The sequence below is a fragment of the Pinus tabuliformis genome, chromosome J, assembly GCF_031772625.1.
Source record: "Pinus tabuliformis cultivar Carrire ecotype Pingquan chromosome J, CPIR1, whole genome shotgun sequence".
NCBI lineage: Eukaryota > Viridiplantae > Streptophyta > Pinopsida > Pinales > Pinaceae > Pinus > Pinus tabuliformis.
In genome coordinates, this window is record NC_142295.1 from 1,595,986,754 (window position 1) to 1,596,011,451 (window position 24,698).

The 24,698-nt window shown below is 37.3% G+C and overlaps 1 protein-coding gene and 2 pseudogenes across 2 annotated transcripts; 1 reads left to right on the forward strand and 2 right to left on the reverse strand.

Moving 5' to 3' along the window:
- Positions 1–6,731: 6,731 nt before the first annotated feature.
- On the forward strand, positions 6,732–8,902 carry LOC149233580 (beta-phenylalanine coenzyme A ligase pseudogene; annotated as a pseudogene). The gene is made up of 2 exons (XR_016248487.1): positions 6,732–7,800; positions 8,751–8,902. The product of XR_016248487.1 is annotated as a beta-phenylalanine coenzyme A ligase pseudogene (transcript).
- A 2,679-nt stretch (positions 8,903–11,581) lies between these two features.
- LOC149233581 (uncharacterized) lies at positions 11,582–13,050 on the reverse strand (annotated as a pseudogene).
- Positions 13,051–14,919: 1,869 nt separating this feature from the next.
- LOC149233582 (sugar carrier protein A-like) lies at positions 14,920–18,727 on the reverse strand. Its single transcript, XM_089376773.1, has 2 exons — positions 17,768–18,727; positions 14,920–15,558 (listed from the first exon to the last, which is right to left on the reverse strand). Exons 1-2 carry the CDS (start codon positions 18,332–18,334, stop codon positions 15,109–15,111), a joined length of 1,017 nt encoding a protein of 338 aa, XP_089232899.1. The 5' UTR covers positions 18,335–18,727; the 3' UTR covers positions 14,920–15,108.
- Positions 18,728–24,698: the final 5,971 nt, after the last annotated feature.

Consider the following 24,698-nt stretch of genomic DNA (forward strand, 5'->3'; position numbering starts at 1 on the left):
GGCTAGCCGCCTTCTTGTTTCGCTCGGGAGATAAAAGTGGAAATAGCAGGAGCTGACACTTCCTTCCGGCAGACCAAAAGATATTTTCGAAAACCTTTCTCTAGCTGGGTGTATTCGCCGCGTGCATACTTAGCGTGTCCCAGTTTCTTCTCGAACTGATTTTGCTGTTGCCGTTTTCGGTTTCTGGTTGTGTGAATGACTGAGTGGGTTAAGAGTCGTGCTACATGGGCAACTCCCTGTGTCGAGAATTTCTTCCATTCTTTGTTCTAGGTTTCCCTGAAGCGTTCTCCTTCTCATGCGCTTCTTTCTCTGCTTCACTAAGTCTTAGCTTCAGGATCTTTTCTGAATATGCTGCTTTTGTGCGCCTTTGACTCTGAGTCCCGGATAGTCTAATTTCATCAGTGCCGGTTGGCTGATAGCCTGGAATCCGCGGTTCTGCTGCATGTGGCATGCACTTTGCGAAAGCATTCTCTCTTTGCTGATTGGCGCTTTCCTCTTTCCTTCAGATGTTTCCTGCATATAAACTTATATCAGTTGCGTGTCTTGCAGTCTACGCAAAGGAGAAGTGAAATGAAAAGACTTGACGTGAAAGCATTAATCTCTAATGAATACATAATTCTGACATCCATCATCACTTGACTCTTCGATAAATGTAACGCAATCATTCCTAGATACTTAAGCATGCGGTCATTAAATTCTTTCAAGGCGCGCGTTTAATGCATGGGTCTATCGTGTGGTAAGTCTTTTTAGATCGCAGGTCACAGATCGCAGATTGCTGCCATCGCAGATTGCAAATCGCAAATCGTAAATATCGCAAGTTCTCGTTTAATGGTTACGTCGTATAACGTAATGCTTGCGATTTGCGATATCGCAAATCGGCGATCGCATTGCTCGAAGGTTTTTCTTTTAAGGGGCGCGTGTGAGGTATGTGATGCGATGAACTTCGCATCGCAATTTCGCAGTATTTGTTTTTTGCGCTCGAGTTATGCTTCGGCCTTTCTTTGCGATGCGATTTGAGCCTTAGGGAGAGAAATACAAAAACTTTAGAAAAAGTATTTTTTTTGAGATTTTCGTTTAGGGTCCCCTCTTCGCTTGACGTTATTGCTAATGTCAAGTAAAAAAAGGGGGGGTTGTTGGTGACCACAACAGCTCACAACTTAGCCATATTTTCATTAATGGTTTGATCAAATATCATTGGTGATATGTTTCTCCCACTGTCATTGTTCATTGTAAGCAGATTTTTTGCATCTGCATTCAAATATTTGAAGGCAATGTCCTAGTTTATTGTAGAATCCATTGACAAAAAAGAGACACTTGCAGTCACTATAGGAAAAGCGTATCATCATTTGATATATTGATTGATCTAGATTCTATAAGAAGGGGAAGCTGGGTAGAATGTACCATATACGTGAGCTCCAGCTTGAATTTCAGAGCCCCAATATCTCAATGCAGCATTAACATATATACAATTACTAAGGTTTGTGGATCTACAAATCTCTTGAACCTTTCTATAACTTGTTGTTAAGCTTCTCGAAATTAAGCAAATTGAGACAAACAAATAACAAATGTGTCATCCTTTGATCCTTGCAATGTAACTAAGATGGCAGTCAAAATCATGATTGGCCTCTGGAGAATGCCCTTTCAACCAGTGAATTCAATACCAAAACTAAGGATTGTAAGAAGATCCATCCTTGAGTTCTCTCCACTAGTGAATGACTAATTAATTAGAAGTATAGAATATCTACTTCTATTTGGCAATAAAACATATTCCTAGGAGATCTTTGATATGACCAATGAGGAAGTTTAATCTAGTTTCCATTGACAATATCACAATCATAAAACGAAGTGCAAATAGAATATTTCTTGCCCATCCATTCATTGTTCCATCTCATTTCTATGAACATATATGCCTCACATTCATTACAGAACCCTGGCATTGTTATGACTACAATTCAATGACTTTTGTTGGTGCAATTAAAAACATTGTGTGATAGATGCAACAAAAGGTGATAATGCCCCTGTCATAGTACTAACACTAAGGTATGCCATTGATAATCGTTGAGTAATACAACCCTATAATATCTTGAATACAGCTCGACTATGATGCAAAGAATATAGTGAAAAAATCTTTGGGCCATATAACAATTGTTATGAGAATAAGAACAGCCAACAAAGCTGGTGGATTTCTGGAAAAGCTCAAAAATTTTAACTGTATTATTTTGCCAAGAAAATGTTATGACATCCCCAATCCAATAAATCATTCATGGGAGTTTAAACACCCTAAGTAGCTAGAAGCTTCCATCTTTGACCTGCTTCTCCAATCCATGAATGCCTTGATAAGCATTTCTTCTAGGGCTTCATCTTCCTCAACTTCTTTGGGGAAACTCTATGTTCCGCTCCTTATTACTCACATAATGAATATATGTTGCATCACCAATTCCCTACATCCAGAAGCTTCTTTCAATGGTGCATGTAGAATTGCTACCCAAGGACAAGCTAGATATGTGTTCAATAAAATAGCAACAAAGACTTCATTGGCATGTATGCAGAGGATCTTTAGTACAAATAATGAGGAAGACGAACCCTTCATTATGGCCTTCTCCTCAAGAATGTGTATGTCCAAGCTGCGTTGTCTTTTGATTTGGAAACCTTTTCAAGCGCATGACATTCTCACAATAAATACCATCCAGAGGATTACTACACATTCAAAGTCGTTATAGCCATCCACTCATCCTCCATAGCTTATATCTTTATGGGGAGAAGAAAAGATGATACCTCCCAAAAACAAAATCAAGAGTTGTTCCAGCCTTGTACATTAAGAGCAGCTACTGGATCTTCAACATTGTTGCCAAATACAATAGAATTATTACACTGACCATCATCGACAACGACTTCATGACTTCCCACAACCGCATTCAATCTGAAGAAACAGAGTTGAATATCTCGAACAGGTGCATTAAATCATCAAACTGGGTGTAAAAATGGTTCCATTATGACATAAATTAAATTGTGTAATTTGTAGGGATTCAAGACTAATTTCCAATTAGCATGAGGCCTTATTATGAATGTAACATCAACACTTTTCAAGTATAAATTTCTATGATAAAATAGTGACTGCCATTCAGGGTACAAATAGATCTGCTGGGAAACTTGACCAAAAATCACTATTAGCAAATTTCACACGAGTGTTGTGCATAAGAAAACTATTAAGTATCTTAACAACATGATTACAAATAGCATGGGAAGGTAAGGAATACGTCAGCTGAATAAGATATTTCCCTTGATATCATGCAAACAACATATCCATACTCTGCCATTGCAGAAACAAGTGTTCAATTTTTCTTTCTTTTCTAAAAATGCAAAGAATGTTACCTCATTTTTAAGAGCTGAGTCACATTTTGTAAATGCTAGACCTTGGATCGATAACACTGCAGAGAGCTCTTTTGAAAGCAATAATCACAAATGTATCAATGACATTCCTTTCTTCTGCCTACAAAGATGAGCACCCCAATCACACCTGTATGAAGGCACTGATGCGTTGGGTTAAAGGTCCCTCACCCATATACGGCTCTCTAATGCTATTGCTCAAAAGAAACCCAAGAAAACATTGTTCTGACACCACGGGGCATTTATTATTACCTCCATATTTGCTAAAATTTTCATTTTCTGTCTTACAAATGTTCTGAAGCTAAGTTGTCTTCTCTTAGCATAGATGCAGATGAACAATTTGCAGATGATGAGGAAAATTAGGGATTTAAAAATATAAATATCCATGCCTGCTAGTTCCTAAAGAATATCCCAATAACTCCAGCACATATAAAGAACAAATTCTTTATAGGAAAAGAAAAGGCAAATCTGTTAAACTTAAATGATCAAATATGTTGCATAAATCTGCCACCAATGACGTTGAAACAGTACATTTATATTGGTCTCACGAAGAAGCATGAACCTGCCAAGTTCCAACACTAATTGCTACCAAAGGACAACCTAGATATGTGTTCAACAAAATAGCAACAAATTCTTCATTGGCATATCAAATGGAAACATTGCAAACCCCCAAACCATGAAATCCTGAAAACCATTAAATTAAGTCTGTTGAATGTTGACTGAACTTTAAAATTCTAGTTTCTCCATATGAAATCCAATGAGGTCGAAACCACTCTCAAACATCCTTAGTCATTTCATAGTAATGTTAAAAATTTAAGTAAAAGGATGAAAATGAAAAATAAAGGAAATGCCACTTTTACTTTAAGAATTTAACATTACCATTTGGCATTGATTGCTAGTGTTGCTAGGGTTGATATGTGTGAGGCAAATGAGGGGAGACATGCTTTCCTTAGATGAATTGTTTTTGGAGGGAAACAACCCCAAATTTCCCTCAAAACAACATCAATACTCACAAAATTGCATTTTGTGGGGTCCGTAGTTGGTTTGGCAATAAACCTACCATTTATGGAAAAAGTTTGGACCAGTTTTTGTGGTTTTTCCGGTGAAATAGGCCCATAAACTAGGTTTTTTTGTCTGGTTTGACTCGATCGCCAATGAACAGGTTGGTTTGACCGGTTTTCAGCTCAAGCCGACCAGTTTGACCGGTTTTGAGGTCATTGCACACTGTAGTATGTGGTGGAGCTCCCGTCAGCGAGGAGTCTGCAGAAGAATTTGTTTCTCGGTTCCCCACAGTCACGCTATCGCAGGTAACTCGTTATTTTCCTAGTTGCAGCAAATTTGAGGACATGTCTGTATGTTTACTTTAAAAAGTTGTCAGAGTTTAAAGAGGCTACAATTTCGTCTGGAAAATAATGGAATTCAATAAGATTTTGTAGAAATTTTTGGAAATCGTGGTTATAGCTTTAATTTTTTAAGATTTCGGGTGCCCGATGTTCTTGATGGTGTTGAATTCATTACAATGGAAATTCAGCCAGATTTTGCAGATGTTTGGAAATACTGGTTATAGCTTTAAGCTTCTAAGATTTTGAGTGTCTGAAGTTTTTGATGGTGCTGAATCCATTTCTAACATAAAAAAACCTTTCAAACACTCTTAAAAATAGATTTTATGAAAAATATTCACCCGATTCTAGTGATTCTAGGGTCCAAGCAAAATTTTAGCGCTATAGACAGATGACAGGCGCCAAAGTGACATCCTAGGAGATTCACCGTCCTCTTCCAGAGTTCATATGTAAAACGAGGAATTGTCTAAAATAGGTCCAATTCTTAATACACAATCGCCCACCTAGCTAGACAGCATTGACACACATCATCTGCCAAACAGAAACGCTGTCTGGCAGTCACTGCCAGAAACCATGATGGGCAGGGCAGCAGGGGTGGAAACGACCATGATAGACGACCTCTGCCACATCATGGTTCCACCCCGCCTACAATAATGGGTTTCCTGTGCATCGTTGTTCCAGGTAGTCGATGCAAGTAAATGATGTTTCTGTTTGGAGATTAAGGTTTGTAGCGTCATCGGGCCTGGTCATACGACGCAGGACAGTCTAAACACATTTAACGGGCATGGTGTTTTTTCGGTTTTTTTGGGGTAGGAATCTGATTATCAATGTCAACAACTTATGACTACAATTCTTTTGTTTTTTTGGGCTGGATTTGGAATAAAACCAAGCAGAAGATCTACCTACAAAAGAACCAAAAAGTCACTTCATTAGATTACATCCATTCAATCTCTTCCTCTATCTTTGTCATCGTAAGCATTGACTCCCAACACTCAGATTAAATTGAAAAGAGGTTGGAGTTCCTTATTGCAATTAAGGCACTCCTTATGCCTCAATGTATGCAAATTTTTCACTATGCCATCTCAAGCATGCTGTTATAAGTTGTCGCTTTCTCACAACACAACACTAGTTTCTTTACACCGAGTAAAAGACCACCTAACTGGGCTCTTCACTCTTTTATGTGGCGCAATAGAGTATTGAATCTACCTTCAATGGTAAACAACCATTGTAACCACCATTGAAGTCCAGAATGAATCTTCTATATAATAAAAAAACAATAAAGTCAAGTGCAGCTTCCTTGGTTGGTGAAAGTGGGTAGTTAATGGAAGCAAGTGGGTAGTTAATATAGCTTCCATTAGAGTTTAAAATCCTGCCCTTGACATGCTAGTGTTTGTGAATGTGCTTCCATCACACAATAGTCACAATAGTTGGGGTTAGGTGCAACTTTCAACCAACTTAGATGTAATATTACTATGATTAGCTCTAAGGTTATTTAAAATTTAAATAAATTGGCTTTTAACCTTGACCATGATGGACTGGTGATCAGCTTAGTGGTTCTCCAATGTTTCATAGATCTTGTGTGTGCATGCAGCATTGTCCATTGTTGCTTCTTGAACATTGTTGACAATTCTAGTATTCTTTCTTCACCTTGGGAATCCTTTCAATATGAACCCAATCACATATGAAACATTTCATTGTTCTTTCATTTCAATATTCTTTTCCTCTTCCTTATGAATTTTTGTGTATTGTGTCCTACTTTGAGCAATTTGGTTTAGCTAGGGAGCATTGTAGGTATATAAAAAAAATAGAGCCTATAACCTTATTATTGCTTTTTTCCTACTTCCACTTCTTATAAAAATCATCCCAATTCTTTCATTGGTTCTCATAATACTTATCCGTTTGAATTGCCTCATCTACTATGTGGGGATCATTTTGATCTGATTCATGTATTAAAGTTGCAACCCATCAAGGAATCAGTTCACCTTCAACTAACATATTTCTTAAGTTCCCAGGGCAAGGGGGCTCATCCTTCGGGATTTATCTAAAGCAAGATAACCCATTGAATTTATTCATTGCCACTTCAAACCCACTCATTCATCATTCAACTCCATAGCCCTCACAAAAGGCAATAGTGAAAGGTTTGAAAGGTGTAGCCGTTGTGGTGGTAGTGGGCAGCACTGTTATGGGCCCTAGGGCTGCCTCAAATTGGTTCAAGGCTTAACACCTGAAGATGGTGGTTTTGAGAGGTAATAGGGCATTTACTTTATTTTATGGTTTATTGCTATTCAAACTCCCCAGAACCCTAATGTAACCATTCATTTGTAATAATTATTCATTTTATTATTAGATACAATATTATAGCATAACTTCTGGAAATCTTTTAACATCAAATTTGCACTCATGAGAGCTAATATCAACACAGGGTTTTACACCATAATTGTGGCTACTGGCCAGATTAAAAACTCTTGGTGTATCCTCACGCCCCTCCTGTTCATTCCCTCATGGTGGGTAGTTTGACTCTTCTTGTCTAAAATGGCGGTTCTGGTCTTTGGGACTACATTGTTGCATCTTGGATGATTGGGAATTTGAGATTCATAGACTTAATTCTTATTAAAGCAAAATTCTCTTGGATAAATCACATCAAGTTTTAGGATCGATGCGTTTTGAACTTCTACTAAGGTTCATCATCAGGAAAAAAATCTTATTGTGCATATGCCCATCGAGGTTTCCCAATCTAACATTGAATCAAACTGTAAGATAGGTCCTATCATCTTTACCCTTGCTATTCCTGGCATTAGAATCTAGACATAGTACCTAACTATTTTGGTGAGATTACACCTACGTTATGCTCTTTCTTTAGTCATGTTGCAAGAAGTTTTGTAGGGCTATGGGCTCATGGAAACCACAGTAGTAGCAGCATATTTAGATGGTGAAGAAGAAAGTAGGCACTATGGATCAGTTGGCTTGTTGACTCCAAATATTGAAGCAAAAATAATTGATCCTGATTCTGGGACTCCTCTACCTCCAAACAATAGAGGAGAATTGTGGCTTCACGGTCCCATTGTTATGAAAGGTATGTGCTTCATAAACATTATTTCCTTCATAAAATGAAAATTTGATATCATGAAATGTATTTTACTATAATATCAATGAACCAAACACATCCTTGGACCCAATATAAGTAGTAAAACTGCCATGGACCAAGAAGTAAACTATGCTATCAAAGATATTTACCCTATGGCATAAAACAAAATAGAGCTATAAAATGGGAAGCATCCAATCCTGTTCTATAGAAGTACTCAATTAAGTACTTTATTTTACTAGGAGTTCATGGCTCTGAAGAGGGCTGAGGTGTTAGAGAGGTACTACAGAATTTAAATCAGTAACCAGATCGGGACTAAATTTCACACACTAGCCAAATGCTCTACTACCTGAGACTAAATATTCAATTCGGTCTTTGTCATCATAAAATTAACGATTTTCATGATAGTCCGCATAATGAATTTTAGCATTAACCTTTTCTAGAGAAAACTCCACTCTGAAAAGATACACATTATTTAACTACCCACTATTCTAAAACAAACATGGTGATTTGAACTTATTCATCAATTTTGTATGCATAATATATGCCAAGATGGTGGTCTGTTCAGGCCTTTTTACTCAAACCCTCTATTCCCATTTCTCCCACAAAACTCTATGACCCCATTTACAGTTTCCTTCCTGTTTTCCCACTCTGGGTAACATATATACTTGAACTTAGCTTGATGTTCCTGAGAAAATTATTTCTTTTAGACCAGAAAACTTCTTGAAAATAAGGATTGTGGAAATGTGTTGTTTCCCTTTAATAACGAAATATTTAAGGGTGAGATGACACACCTTCAAAATCTGATTTTACTTTTGTTGCAGGGTTTCTGATAAATAAGTGAAACAACGGTATTTAGAATGATGAATAATTTACAATCTGATCCTTTCCTTCAGGGTTCATTATTCTACATTTTGACACTGTCATTTATTTTACTGTAGGTTATTTGAACAATCCAGAAGCTACTACTTCTGCTCTGGATGTGGATGGCTGGCTACGAACAGGTGATCTTTGTTACATTGATGATGATGGTTACATCTTTGTAGTGGACATATTGAAAGAGTTGATCAAATATAACAATTACCAGGGGTGACCTACATCTCTTTGAGAAGTCTTAACTTGTTAATATGTGTATTCTGCTAAACTTTTGCAAACAATTAGGTAAATTCTTCTTAAACTCAGCCGTAAGATAAAAATTTTTGGTACATGGTATTGTAGGTTGCTCCTGCTGAATTAGAAGCAACAAATTCTTCATTGGCATGTATGCAGAGGATCTTTAATACAGATAATGAGGAAGACGAACCCTTTATTATGGCCTTCTCCTTAAGAATGTGTACATCCAAGCTGCGGTATCTTTTGATTTGGAAACCTTTTCAAGTGCATGACATTCTCACAATAAATACCATCTAGAGGATTACTACACATTCAAAGTCATTATAGCCATCCACTCATCCTCCGTAGCTTATATCTTTATGGGGAGAAGAAAAGACGATACCTCCCAAAAACAAAATCAAGAGTTGTTCCAGCCTTTTACATTAAGAGCAGCTACTGGATCTTCAACATTGTTGCCAAATACAATAGAACTATTACACTGACCATCATCGACAACGACTTCATGACTTCCCACAATCACATTCAATCTGAAGAAATAGAGTTGAATATCTCGAACAGATGCAAAAAATCATCAAACTGGGTGTAAAAATGGTTCCATTATGACATAAATTAAATTGTGTAATTTGTAGGGATTCAAGACTAATTTCCAATTAGCATGAGGCCTTATTATGAATGTAATATCAGCACTTTTCAAGTATAAATTTCTATGATAAAAGAGTGACTGCCATTCAGGGTACAAATAGATTTGTTGGGAAACTTGACCAGAAATCACTATTAGCAAATTTCACATGAGTGTTGTGCATAAGAAAACTATTAAGTATCTTAACAACACGATTACAAATAGCACGGGAATGTAAGGAATACGTCAGCTGAATAAGATATTTCCCTTGATATCATGCAAACAACATATCCATACTCTGCCATTGCAAAAACAAGTGTTCAATTTTTCTTTCTTTTCTAAAAATGCAAAGAATATTACCTCATTTTCAAAAGCTGAGTCACATTTTGTAAATGCCAGACCTAGGATCAATAACCCTGCAGAGAGCTCTTTTGAAAGCAATAATCACAAATGTATCAATGACATTCCTTTCTTCTGCCTACAAATATGAGCACCCCCAATCACACCTGTATGAAGCCACTGATGCGTTGGGTTAAAGGTCCCTCACCAATATACAGCTCTCTAATGCTATTGCTCAAAAGAAACCCAAGAAAACATTGTTCTGACATCACAGGGCATTTATTATTACCTCCATATTTGCTAAAATTTTCATTTTTTGTCTTACAAACGTTCTGAAGCTAAGTTGTCTTCTCTGAGCATAGATGCAGACGAACAATTTGCAAATGATGAGGAGAATTAGGGATTTAAAAATATAAATTTCCATGCTTGCTAGTTCCTAAAGAATATCCCAATAACTCCAGCACATATAAAGAGCAAATTCTTTGTAGGAAAAGAAAAGGCAAATCTGTTAAACTTAAATGATCAAATATGTTGCATAAATCTGCCACCAACGACATTGAAACAATACATTTATATTGGTCTCACGAAGAAGCATGAACCTGCCAAGTTCCAACACTAATTGCTACCAAAGGACAGCCTAGATATGTGTTCAACAAAATAGCAACAAATTCTTCATTGGGTCACATTGGGGCTACAATTAATAGAACTACACCCTTGGGACATGTTGATAGTATTGCGATTGAAGTAAATGGAACTGTTTTTATGGAATAATGTTGCTTTGGGATTGGGTTGGAGTTAATGGAGCCGCACCTTTGGGACATGTTAATCGGATTGGGTTTGGAGTTAATGGAACTACATTCCTAGGGCATGTTGCTCTGGCATTGAGTTGGATTGGGCCTAGAGTTAATGGAACTGCACCTTGGGACATGTTGCTCTGTTGCAGGGGCATCAGGTCGGATAGGGGCCGGGACATGTTGCTCTATTGCAGGGGCATCAAGTGAGATTGGCATCGGGAGTTGCTCTGTTGTAGTGGCATCAGGTCGGATTGGGGTCGGAGTTGAGGAAACTGCACTGCTGGGACATGTCGCTCCAAGGACTCCTAAGTTGTTTCCTGCGCAATTGCTACTGCATGGAGTCTCTGATGGTAATGACTGTGACACAGGTGGCGGCCCAACAACCTGTCCTGGATGCATTTGTAGAGGTAGATGTCTGACATTCTGCAATGGACGAGCCACTGATTGCATTGGTAAGGGGATGTTACTCCTTATGTTTCTGGGAAGGGTTGGGGACTTATTTCTCATGAACTCACTGCTGGAATTTATTCTGAAAGGATAAACGAATTAACTTGCAAAGAGGTTAATCAATTTCTTTCGTAATCATAGCCACCTTAAGAACTGTTTACATATGGAAAGTTCAGAATCACATCAAAATTTTCTAAATCCTACCCTACGCAATATTTAATTCCAGCATGTTCAAAAACATTTCTTATGAATCACATCAAAATTTTCGAAATTCAACCCTACATAATATTTAATTCCAGCATGTTCAAAAACATTTCTTATGAATCTCCAGGGATTTCTGTTTTGCAATCCTGAAGTGTCTCAACTATCACAAAACCTTAAAGAAAATTATGAAATCTAATGTCCACAAAACCTAAAACACAGACCATTTTACGCTGAACAGGTTGAAAGCTTGGAACATTTAGTCTGCCCCTTCATCTTGAGCTTTGACAAAAGCTTCTTCCTCAACTTTGCGACCAGCAACACTTTCTGTCTCACCATAGACTGGTAAATGGGCTTCAGAACTTCCATCCTCTGTAAGCTGGAAATGGGAAACATCTCCTTTATGTAACTTGTGGCGTTTCTTGGATGGCATATCCCTTTCTTCCTTCGCTGATTCATCTTTTCTTTTTCCAAGAACATTGTCTTTTCGAGTATCTGCTGTCTCTTGCTCCTTTGTCTTTGCCATTCCTAACATAGACAGGTGTTTTTTCCCTGACATATGCAGCTCATGAAGATTTTCTAGTCTTCCAAAGTTAACCTCACAAAGAGAACACCACCCCACCAGTCCTTGTGGCTGCTTTTTCTGTGGCTTTACTACATCTTCTGAACCCTTTTCCTTCAAATTTTTTAACCTGGACTGGTGCTTCTTCCCAAACACATGTTGTTTGTGAAGAACTTCCTTTGTGCTACAGGTAACATCACAGAGTGAGCACCACCTAGGGATCTTTGGAGTCTTAGCATCCATATCTTTGATGCCTGGGATCTCCCTATGTGCCCTGTTTTTAGACTTTGGTTGCAATCCAGAATCTGAGTTCTTACCCAACCTGGACTTGAAAATCTGAAAAGCATACCCAATGTTAGTAATAAAAATAGTATGCTCTATAATTTCCAATATGAAGATCAACCTCTATGCATTTTCCCAACCTCAGAAACATAGCAGAGAGGTTGTTTTAATGCCTAGTGAATGTGGTATTGCCCTCAACAGTGATAAAGGCTCCCACAATATCAAAAATTCCTCAATTTGTAAACAAAAAGAATGGACAAATTACTAAAATAGTAAAAAACTTTTCTGGCACAATAAGAAAAGGTAGAAAAAGAATGGATACACTGCTAAATCAGAAAACAAAGTTCAAAGTTGAGAGGCTAAGAAGTGAATGAAAAAGGATGGATACATTGCACAATCCGCAATGGAAATTTGAATAAAAAACAAATACCTCTTGTTGGCGTGACTAATGTTGATAGACCTGAGGTGGAGGTGAAGTTTGATTAACAAATTCTTGTTGTTGATATTGCTGAGTTGGATTCACAGATCGGTTCAAGCTCTGCAAATGGCCAATGGAATATCCAATAGGCTCTGCCCCATAATTCATAATATTCAAAGTGGGTTCTCTGTCAGTAATGGGTTGTTTGTAGGTATCCCTAATCATCGTGTCTCTGAGGTCATGGGTACCAATCGAGGATAAAGGGTAGGCAGAATTTCCCTGCCTCCCATGTGAATGGGGATAGATTGACGGAGAGCAAACACCAAGGAAGGCAACGATGTTGATGAGAATGGTAAGGGGGAAGAGTTGTAACACCTTGCAGAGATTCCAGTGTGTAATAAATGTGGCCTGAAGATAACCTTGATAAAGGAGCCCTTGCACCACCATGATTCTCTGTATAATCCATTTGGGACACTCCACTGGGCACATGAATCTGTATAGAAGAAAATTTACCACCAGAAGTGGAAACATCTTGCTCTGTTGGTTGATCCTCGGGGTTGTTCCTCTTTCGGTCATTTGTTCCTGAGTTACATAAAAATTGCAACAAAAGAACTTAGTACACATTAATAAACTGAACCTTTCTGGAGCCAACACGTGAATCTACCCATCTAGGCACTTGCAAGAAATGTTGCATGGGAGACTGTAATGTAAACTGAACACTGAGTACCTGGAGAAGCGATATTTCCATCAAGTTTATACAGATGAATTTTCTCAGAAGACAATTTACCAACACAAATGGAAACATCTCGCTCTGTTTGTTGATCCCAGTTCAGCTCTATAGAGGCCCCTTGCTACAGAGAACCTTCTCTAAAAACCTTTCAACGTTGAAAGGATAAACGAATTAACTTGCAAAGAGGTTAATCAATTTCTTTTGTAATCACAGCCACCTTAAGAACTATTTACATAGGGAAAGTTCAGAATCACATCAAAATTTTCTAAATCCTACCCTACACAATATTTAATTCCAGCATGTTCAAAAACATTTCTTATGAATCACATCAAAATTTTTGAAACTCAACCCTACGTAATATTTAATTCCAGCATGTTCAAAAACATTTCTTATGAATCTCTAGGGATTTCTGTTCTGCAATCCTGAAGTGTCTCAACTGTCACAAAACCTTAAAGAAAATTTTGAAATCTAATGTCCACAAAACCTAAAACACAGACCATTTTACACTCAACAGGTTGAAATCTTGGAACATTTAATCTGCCCCTTCATCTTGAGCTTTGACAAAAGCTTCTTCCGCAACTTTGCGACCAGCAACACTTTCTGTCTCACCATAGACCAGTAAATGGGCTTCAGAATTTCCATCCTCTGTAAGCTAGGCATGGGCAGCATCTCCTTTATGTAACTTGTGGCGTTTCTTGGATGGCATATCTCTTTCTTCCTTCACTGAATCATCTTTTCTTTTTCCAAGAACATTGTCTTTGCCAGTCTCTATTGTCTCCTGCTCCTTTGTCTTTGCCATTCCTAACATGGACAGGTGTTTTTTCCCCTGACATATGTAGCTCATGAAGATTTTCTAGGCTTCCACAGTTAACCTCACAAAGAGAACACCACCCCACCAGTCCTTGTGGCTACTTTTTTTGTGGCTTTACTACATCTTCTGAACCCTTTTCCTTCAACTTTTTTAACCTGGACTGGTGCTTCTTCCCAAACACATGTTGTTTGTGAAGAACTTCCTTTGTGCTACAGGTAACATCACAGAGTGAGCACCACCCAGGGATCTTTGGAGTCTTAGCATCCATATCTTTGATGCCTGGGATCTCCCTATGTGCCCTGTTTTTAGACTTTGGTTGCAATCCAGAATCTGAGCTCTTAACCAACCTGGACTTGAAAATCTGAAAAGCATACCCAATGTTAGTAATAAAAATAGTATGCTCTATAATTTCCAATATGAAGATCAACCTCTCTGCATTTTCCCAGCCTCAGAAAGACAGCAGAGAGGTTGTTTTAATGCCTAGTGAATGTGGTATTGCCCTCAACAGTGATAAAGGCTCCCACAATATCAAACGTTGCTCAATTAGTAAACAAAAAGAATGGAAAAATCACTGAAACAGTAAACAACTTTTCTGGCACTTCACTCATCATCATCCCTCATCAGGGATGAAAAGAAAGCATAAATGATTTATTGAGATTGAGAAACAGTGATTGATACCATTGACAAATTTTATTTAGGGTGTAAAATCATTGCAGTCATGTTCGTCTATGAATGATCATTTTGGTGATGATAATTTTGATGTTTTGTATTCAGAAATTCATAACGCATTGAACTCCAGAAACAAAAAAAACCATCACAGAAAATCCATCACTTTTCCTGAACTTTCTTGACAATTCTCCGGAAGTGGAGACAAAAGCTACTGAAATAGACTTGTAAATTACAATAAACAAATGAAAAACCTCCCAAACTAAGTTATTCTTTAAGTGAATTACTAAACTAAACTAAGTTATTCTTTAAGTGAATTACAGTTCTGGTAGTTTTCCTTTTGGTGCCCCCTCCTCGACGCAAGGAACTATTTTCTTCCAAAACCAGTGCTTTCTCCATTCAAAAATCATTTCTTCAATGGGTACACCCTTGGTTTCTGGCAAGAAGAGGTACACAAAGGCAGTCATGATACAAATCCAGCCCACAAAGAATAGGAAAATCCCGTACCTGAATGTGCATAAAAGAGATAGGAAGACGTGCACAATTGCAAATGTGAAAAGAAGGTTCACAGAGACTGTTATCGCCTGTCCAGCAGAACGTGTTTCTAGTGGGAAAATTTCACTCGGCACGGTCCATCCAAGAGGACCCCATGACCACCCAAATGCAGCCACAAATAAGCAGAAGGTTGCCACCAACAACGTTGAGAAGCCTTTGGATAGTACTTTGTCCCCTCCAAACTTTAGGCCCAAGATTATGGCAACAGAAACCTATGAAAAAGGATAACATTATTATTGATGAATCCAACAGTAAACAATCCAACAATAAAGGGAAAAATCTCTATAATCTGCTACTAATTATTTCGGGATCAAATGAAAATATGGTCAACTTCATTTGTGCAGTGCAGTCAATTTCCCAGATTAATGAAGGGATTTAGATTTAAGAACTCTGGAAACAGATTCGTGTGTCCTTGTTGCAACTTGGACGGACTATAAAATCTCTCCTTCCAAGCTACTTAGAAGATGGGGTTACAAACTTACAATTCATCTCATTTTGCACATCCTAGTGGTTGTTGCTGATATAATGGGATGTTATCCCCTCCACCCAATTTTAAATCTCACATCAATGTTATCCCCTCCATTCCATTTTAAATCCCACATCCCAGTAGTTGTGGTTGGTACAATGCAATGCCTCCCCGCAATTTTGAATCACACTGGCTAAGTAAATTTCTAATTTAATTGGAGAATTTATATCCAAGTTTTTTTCCATAAATTAACAGGAATTTCTGTAACAATAACATTTCAGAAGTAATAGGGACTTCTGTGGTGAATAAAGGCATTCATCAAGATAATTGAAGCATGTTTGTTCAAGCTCCGTTCTCACCTCACTCAGCTGCTGCAGGCAAGAACTCTGGTTTCCTATTCAGCTCTGAAAATGTAAGCGAGACAGGTCACAAAAGGACTCGGGCATGGAGAGCTACCATGGTTGCAGAAAACTCAAATAAAGAAGAAAGCATGTTATCTGGGGCTTTGTTTAGCTGGTGTAAAAGTAAGAGACCAATGCAATTCCCATGGTTTAAAACTTTTCTGACCCTAATAATCGATAAGAGATCATCACTTCTGTTGGAGAGGTAAATCCCCTCTACGGATAGAGGCGATCCCTACTAGCCCAGCAAGGGTCTAGCAACAATCAAACAATGCTGCTATGCATGTTCCTAATTACAATTAAACAAGAGGTAAAGAGCACCTACTTGGATTCCTGCGTTGTCGTTTGACGAAGAGATGTTTCCTTCGCTCCTTCACTTTCGCTGGTCACAATCCTCCGCGATCTCCGCGAATAGATACCTGCACACACGAAGAGGAAACAAACGCAAGCGTGAAATCTAGTAAAAGCAACCATACATCAGTCAGAAAAGATGTAATTCACATTCAACCATTGCAAGTACAAACGAGAATGGAACAATAATAGCAGTCATCTATTATTAATCAGAATAGAGAAGAGTACAACCAAATGTTCTGACGTCGGTAACCTTCTCAGGAGGGGCCAGTCAGCATGTATCTCAAGCATTCACCTTTGAGGATGATTCTCCCAAGACAAACAACTCTCTCTCACATACAAGCAACACAAAACAACCTTCCCTAAGCAATCAACCACTTCCACACCTAGCACACCAAATACCTATAGTAGCAGCAATCTGAGCACTATAAGATCTATACAATCCAAGCTATGTCTAACTAGCTGCTCATGGTAATGGTAGAAGTATATGTAGGAGAAGGAGCCTCCTAAAAGGGTGGAAGGATGAGCTTATCCTTGAGGGAAATGGTTGCAAAGGGTCGAACAGACATGCCATAGAAGGGAGTCGACATTCACAAAGCTAACAACCAATCCTGGAGTTATCTGGAAGGCTGGTTGTTTGAACAAATTCGCCCAAACTGGATCAGCGCGGATTATGAGGCAACTGACGCGATGTCGCCGCGTCTACATAACTAGGACAGTCATGTCAGCGCAGAAGAACACGGGAAAGGCGCGCTGGCGACCAGCGCGGAAAAGTGATGTCCTTCCGAGCTGGCAGCGCGCGGAATACACTATGGAGCGCCAGTCATCGCGGGTATTTTGCAAACAGACGCGCTGATGAATAAAACTTTAGGAAAATGGGTTTTTGGGCCAGTTCAGAAGGCATGAAGCTTAGTGATTGGCACAGCAGGGTGACTGACAGGAAGGCAGTGAAAAATTACTGTGTAACAACTTCCATTCGGTTTCTAGATTTGAAGAACAGGAAATCTCAGAAAATGGATAGGAACTGGTATTCCCTGTCTATTGGGGACCTCCCAATCCATGGTTAGAACATGGGTCATGATTCTTGAGCTTTGGCAGCTCAATTACCAGGTCTAAGATATATATTGTCATTCTTAAAAACAGGAAACATGAAATGCTGTGAAAAAGAAGAACAGAGACTACCTCTGTGCGTTTTAGTCTTACCTTACAGACTATCATCTGAATACCCCCACTAAGTAGCAGGGCTCTGCGCCCCCACCTGTCAACAGTGGCAATAGATACAAGGGTTGAAGCTACAAGAACAGCTCCAGTCATGACAGACGAGTAGAGGGAAGCATTTGCACCAAAGCCCAAACTGCCGAAAAGGACAGGGGCATAGAACAATATTGAATTGATTCCAGTCAAAATCTGAAACATTGGCATACAGATTGCCATCACAACCTGTGGCCGATTCCTCCTCTCTAAAATATTCCTGAATGGATGCCTGATGAATTTAGCCAGTGCGGCTGCATCGACCATATCCTCATACTCTGCTTCTACATTCCTAGTGCCCCTGATCTTCTCCAGGACAGCTCTGCCTTTCTCCAGATGACCACGTTCTATCAGACTGTTGGGGGTATCAGGAAGGAACATCCCTCCAACGGTCATCAAAAGTGCAGGACCTGCAGCCAAGCCCAGAGAGAGACGCCATCCCCAAGTTTTTATGTGCTGAGTCCCATAATTAACCATATTTGCTGTGAAGATCCCGAGTGTTGTGGCCAACTGGAACATTATATTAAGCCCTCCGCGGAATTTTGGTGGTGCTAACTCTGAGAGGTACAGAGGAACACCCTTGACACAAATTCAAACAAAAAGCTCTGTAAACCCAAGGCATTCATATCTAAACAAAAAACTCTGTAACTCAAATCACTCCAATTCAAAGCCAAATGTCTAAAGCTTGAGTAATGCGTGCTTTTATCAATATATCTTGGAGAAACTCTTTCGAAATCATTGAGCCCACAACCCATACAAGCCAACCTGATTTGTGAAGCCTATTCCCACTCCAAGCATTATGCGCCCAATAATGAGCATGCCTAAGCTGATGGTGCCGGCGTTGAGAGCTGCACCCACAAGAAAACAGATGCCTCCGCTTACAACACTGGCCTTGAGCTGCACCGCCATGATTCTCTGTATAATCCATTTGAAACACTCCTTGCACTGCTCACGCGATAGCCAGGGAGGAAACAGTAACGGATTTTTTCTTCGAGCGCTCAGAAAGTTGAACGCTGATCAAGTAAATATCGTGAACCGTTCCAACTACCTTCCATTGATCGAAGGATTAACAATCATCTGATCGTCTAACACATAATCTAACGGCGCATAGGGATGACAGGTGGATTTTAGGAAAGTTCACTTCAGAGGGAAACGCCTTACGGCGTAATTATTTACTAATTAATTCTAACTTAATTATTAGTTAACTAATATATACAATTAATTTTAATTAATGCCCATTTAGTTTAAAAATTAATTAAAATTACAAAATTAAATTAATATAAAAATGATTTGAAAAAATTAATTTTTAAAATATAATTAATATTATAATTCAAATTATATTAAAATTATAATTAATATTATAATTATAATATAACTATTATAATACAAATATAATATTTATTTAAAAAATTAATTCACCAACCATTGGAATCAATCTGAAATAAAAACAAATCATTAGAATCAACTTATTATAAATAAGTGATAATGGAGGTGAGGAGAGGTGAGGGATGGAGTTATAAGGAGGCTCACGTGAGTTTATGGAGGGATAAGGTGAGTGGAGTGTGAGGTGGGGTGACATGAGGGTGAGTGAGGGGAGGGATGAGAGGCATAAGGCGATCAATAAAAACTTAGATTAAAGCCTTTTATCCCATCGGTTTATCGCATATCGCATGTTTAAATGTTCACGCTTAACGTTTAAGTTTTTTGCAATAATATTTTGCGAGAAAATATTTTTGCAAGAAATTTTGTTTGTGATATGAGATATGTTTTTTGCGAGAAATGTTTTTTTTTCTTTTTATAAGTTTTTTTTTTGTGATTTGGGTCTCGGGGGCTATTAAATTAATGAAGATGAGGGGGCTATGTGAATTATTAATCCTACAAATTGAACTATAGATATTTTGCATTTTGAGAATCCGGTCTTAGAATTTTGTCTTAAAATAATAAATTGGAGTAAATTACGAAGATCTCGAAACATGATTTCATCCATTATATTAGCTCGGTCATTTTGTAGGACCGTTGGGAAAAAAATGAAAAATTAATAAAAGTTAACTAAAAGCCAATATTTACAATGAATGACTATTGATCTTAATCAACTACGAAAATTGAAATATTATACAATTATTTACATTTTTAGTCCATGCAAGAAACTATCAAACTTCAAAGGAGTGCCATTTACAACCCGGTTGACCAAATGAGTCGAAACAATTATCGATGGAAAGTTTGTGAAAAGTTGGATTCAATGAAACAATCAAAATAGAAATCCGCTGAAAATAAAAAAATGACAAAATTGTAAGACAATCTTAAATGAAAATAAAAAAATAAAAAGATTCTTAGCCAAAAATTTATAGAAAGGGTCCCCATTATTTGATTACATAAAATAAAAAATATGGGGGGTTGTGTTTTACCACAACAATAGCGACACACGGGAGAAGAACTAGTTATCTTTGTTTTATATGAATGAGATATTCCTAAAATTAAAGTAAAAATAATTAAAGAAGAGAGAATTATTTTTGAAATGTTTGACTAGGTTCATTAGTTTGAATAAAAACAAGAATCATCTAACTATAATTTTTCTTAAAATTCCTCATAAATCAAAATATCTCATAACTTTATATCAGTCTTTAATTAGTTGTAGAAATAAGGTAGGGGTGACTTTACATCTTAGCTTTTTAAAATATACTTATTTGTCACAGGTAGAGCCACTGCTGCCAGCAAACATCTATAGTCTCGACAAGGTTACCTTTTAATCATCAATGATTCAGAATCCCATCTACTTTAGAATTATTGACCTAGAGATAAATCCATTTATATATGTTTATTTTCTTTGTATTTGATTTTATTTTTTAGTTCTTAAAAGCCATTGTCCTGGTCTGGTAGCCAGATAGTTGACAATGTCATTCGCTAGTTATAATTGGACTGAACAAGCTGGCTCGTGATGAGACCCCTTGTCTTATAATTGTTTGCAATCATAAGCCATTACCCTGGTTTGTTTAGCAGTGTTGGTAATGTCAGCTTCTTTTTCCCCTATGATCATGGTAAGCAGGCTCATGATCAGACCTCTTATCTTTTAAGTTTAAATATATTTTTGAATTACACTCTAGAAAAACAAGACTTTTTTGGACATGAAAAATTATTGACTCCTTAAGAGTTAAGAATGACAATTTTAGAGTTAAGGGTGCTTCGTTATAAACTGTCTTTACTTGGTTTAAAAATAACTTTTCTTGACTAATAATAGAATTTTGAAAGATCTTAATAAAATATTGAAATTTCAAAATAATTACAATTTTGATGAAAAGAAGAAATTTCTCAGATTTTATGATACTCTGCGAACTTCTTTTGTTTTGTAATCTCTTCCCTAAGTATGTCTACATTTATAATAAGAAAAACAAACTTTATTAAGAGATTTAAGAAAAATCCAATAGTAGACTATTAACATTCTTTTTCTGTGTATGCCAACCATTGTTAGGTAACAAAAAGGCCTTTCGTATAAATTATGGCAAAGTCACCAAAATCAAAACTGAAAAATAAAAGGAAAATAATTCCTAGTCTGAATTGATGAAAGAAATCAACAAACAAAAATAAAAATAAAAAGGTAAGAGCAGAAAGAAAAATCCAAGTTTTTAAAAGATAAACTACAACAAAAATGTTTATACCAATGTCTCAACAAAATGAAGTAAAAGAAAATAATCATGTAACCATTCCTTCTTATGTCGAGATTCAGATAAATTTTACCTTGCAAAGTTATAGCGTTTTAGGCTTTAGATAGCAATGATGATAAAATTCAGCCACAATGAAAAAATTTATGTCTGGTGTCAATCTTCTTGTTTCAAAGTATCATCTTAACCATTTTTTAATAAAATGAACGCTTAAAGAAACAAACTATAGCTTCAGAAACTTCCTAGTGTAGTTATTTCGATGAAGATTATCGTGGCTTCTTAAAAGAAAACCAGGAAAAGAGTATAGGGCTTTAAAATCTGATATGGTGGAGGATTGAAAGCTTTTATGAAGAGCTGTAAAACAGATTTTTTTATATTAGCAAAATTTAAAAAACAAAAATGAAACTAAAGTAAAGTAATGAAAATAAATGAAAGTGGATATATGAAACTTACCATTGGAGAATTTCATTTAATCTTACCTGTGAGGTATCATCTTCTCCAATCCTAGCTAACTTCTTCTTTTAATTAAAATCAATAGTATGAAGAAGTTGAACTAATCGTAATCTTATAACCCAAAATCATTATTTGTTTTATTTAAACCACAGAAAGCAGTAAACTATAAGGAGATAATGCTTTGTGTTCAGGGAATCAAAAGTAAAACAAATCCATCAAAAATGATAATGAAATTATGCTTCTTAATGAAGTGCAACGATGAATGTTCTCATAAATTTATAAGTTTCATATCAACTCCATTTCCATAAATTGTCCAGAATTAAAACCAAATCCAAGATAATGAAATTTATATGTATAGACGGGAAGGTCTTAAATTTCATATTAAATATGGAGTGGTATATCTAAAACTGAAATATAAGAGAAATCGAAATGATCTAACCTTGTTGCAAATTTCCTATCAATTGCTTTAATACCATAGTGATTACCCAAGGTTGCCTTAAAATATTTTATACGACGTAATGCCTCAGCGGATGTTTCGCATTGCAAGTTTCTTCACCATACTTGAATTTCAATCCATGATTTTTACCTTTTCCGATATGGGATATAACGATTGAATGTTAATGGTAAAGGGGCATGTATCTGAGTCTATCGCATCGGAAAATATTAAGATAAGGCTTCATTTGAGTTTTGTGATGCAATATATTTTTTGCAGTGGAAAATTTATGATATGGACATATGCTATGTGAAAATATGTGATGCGATGGGGCAATGGCAATATCGAAGAATTGTTATATTTGGGATCGGGGAATAGTCACATTGCACATCACACTTCACACATTGCACATCGCAGATTTAGAGTTGTGATATGAGCATATATAATAAAAATTACAATGAAGCGATTGTGATATTGGCATACTGGGACATTGGGAAATAGTTATGTCGGAAATACTGATATTATCTGTGACTGCGAGGATGCGATGGATGACGGGAAAACTGGTGGGATCAGCTTTGGATCTCAAAAGAAATCGGCTGTTATCACCTAGAACTACAGTCACATGTATATAATTTTTGTCCAAAGTTCACTGTCAAAAATTGGTGTCAAATGGGTTTTGTCCTATGTTTCTTACTTAGGGATCATGTTTCTAAAGGGTCTTGATGTGAATCATTATCTAATACTATTGGTCATCCTCCATCATAATTGCATAAGCCATGTCTTATCTTGTACATGTCACTGGTCCTTTCCGTATTTTCGCAGCGCAGTATTATTGGTTGATTTTGCAGCGCAATGATGTTTTAGCCTTTTCGCAGCGCGTCAGCATCCAGCCATTTTGCAGCGCATTTTGCTAATTTATAACTATCTGCGCTACGAAATCGCAGTTTCGGGCATTTTGCAGCGCAGATTCCTAAAGGGTCACATCTGGGGATGAGTCATTGTCTCCGTCCGGTTATTGTCAGTTGGCGTACCTCCCAAACACTTATGAGCCATCACTCCACCAATAGATCCATAGGCATGCACATAAAAATCATTCTAACAGTTTTATCATGCATGAATGTTTTATGATGTTTGTAAATGATGCATAAAGTGGCCAGCTTGTGTGATAAGATATTTGAATTGCAAATGAGCCCGAGTTTCTTTTTCAAGCGAGCCTGCGTTCTAAAAATTTGAATTTTCCATTTGAGCTGAGGCTGGAGGTCATTCTCTGTGCAAAAATTTCGAAAGCGGAATGGAGAGAAAGGAGCATAGGTCTGGAAGATGTCAGAGAATGGAGCCTGAAGGATTGGACCTTGCATTGAGAGACGAAGGTGTCAGGAAAGCTTTCAAGGATGTTGGCTGTTGGAATTTCTGTGAGAAGCTGCAGGGTGGCCATGCTCAGGTAACAAAGGAGTTTGCCTTGAACTTTACAGGTTTAAGTTCTAAAGTATCTATGTTAGAATTTCAAGTATCTCCAGAGGCAATTGCTAATGTAACTGAGATTCCAAGAGGGGGGCAGGAGTGGTTTAAGAACTTTAAAATTGATTTGAACCCCTGCAAAGAATTTCTTAAAGAGGCATATGTGAATGAGGATTTAACAAAGGCTGTGCCTAGAAGTTATGTTAAGGAGCACTATGCTCTGCTTCTTACATGCATTCAAAAGTATTTAACCTGTGAGGGTAGATATAACAAGGTTTACTCCTATCACTTTAAGTTGGTGTTGCACTTTACTGGTAAGGCATCCATAGATATTCCATTTTACCTGTTTCGTAGTCTCAGCAAAATGTGTGATAAAGTGCAATTAAGAAAGGATGACTGTGAGACATCATTATTTCACCATGGTTTAGTGAAACTGTTAGTGTTGGATGGTCTTCAGAAAATTGGTAGGGATTGGAACTCTTTTATCTTTATGGCTGGTTTTCAGAGTAAAACAGGCCTTACTCCACAGCCGGTTAGAGAAAGAGAAGAATTAGTTGAGGAACCCACAATAGCTGAGCTTAGAAAGGAGGTAAAGGATAAAAAGAAGACCAAGACTAAATTTAATAAATCAGTGAAGCCCTTGGTTATTAAAGAGCCACCTCAGCCATCATCAAAAGAAGAGGTCAAGCATAAGAAAGATGTACCTGGATCAAGTGGGTCTGAAAAAGTATCAAGAGTTAAAACAAGGAGTCAATTAAGCAAAGAGAAGGGCAAATCAGTAGCTGTTGAGGAAAGTCCAATATCTAAGGCCAGTTTGAGTGATTTGCTTGAGGCAATTGAGTTTGAGCAGGTTGAACCAGTGCACATTGAACCAATGCACATT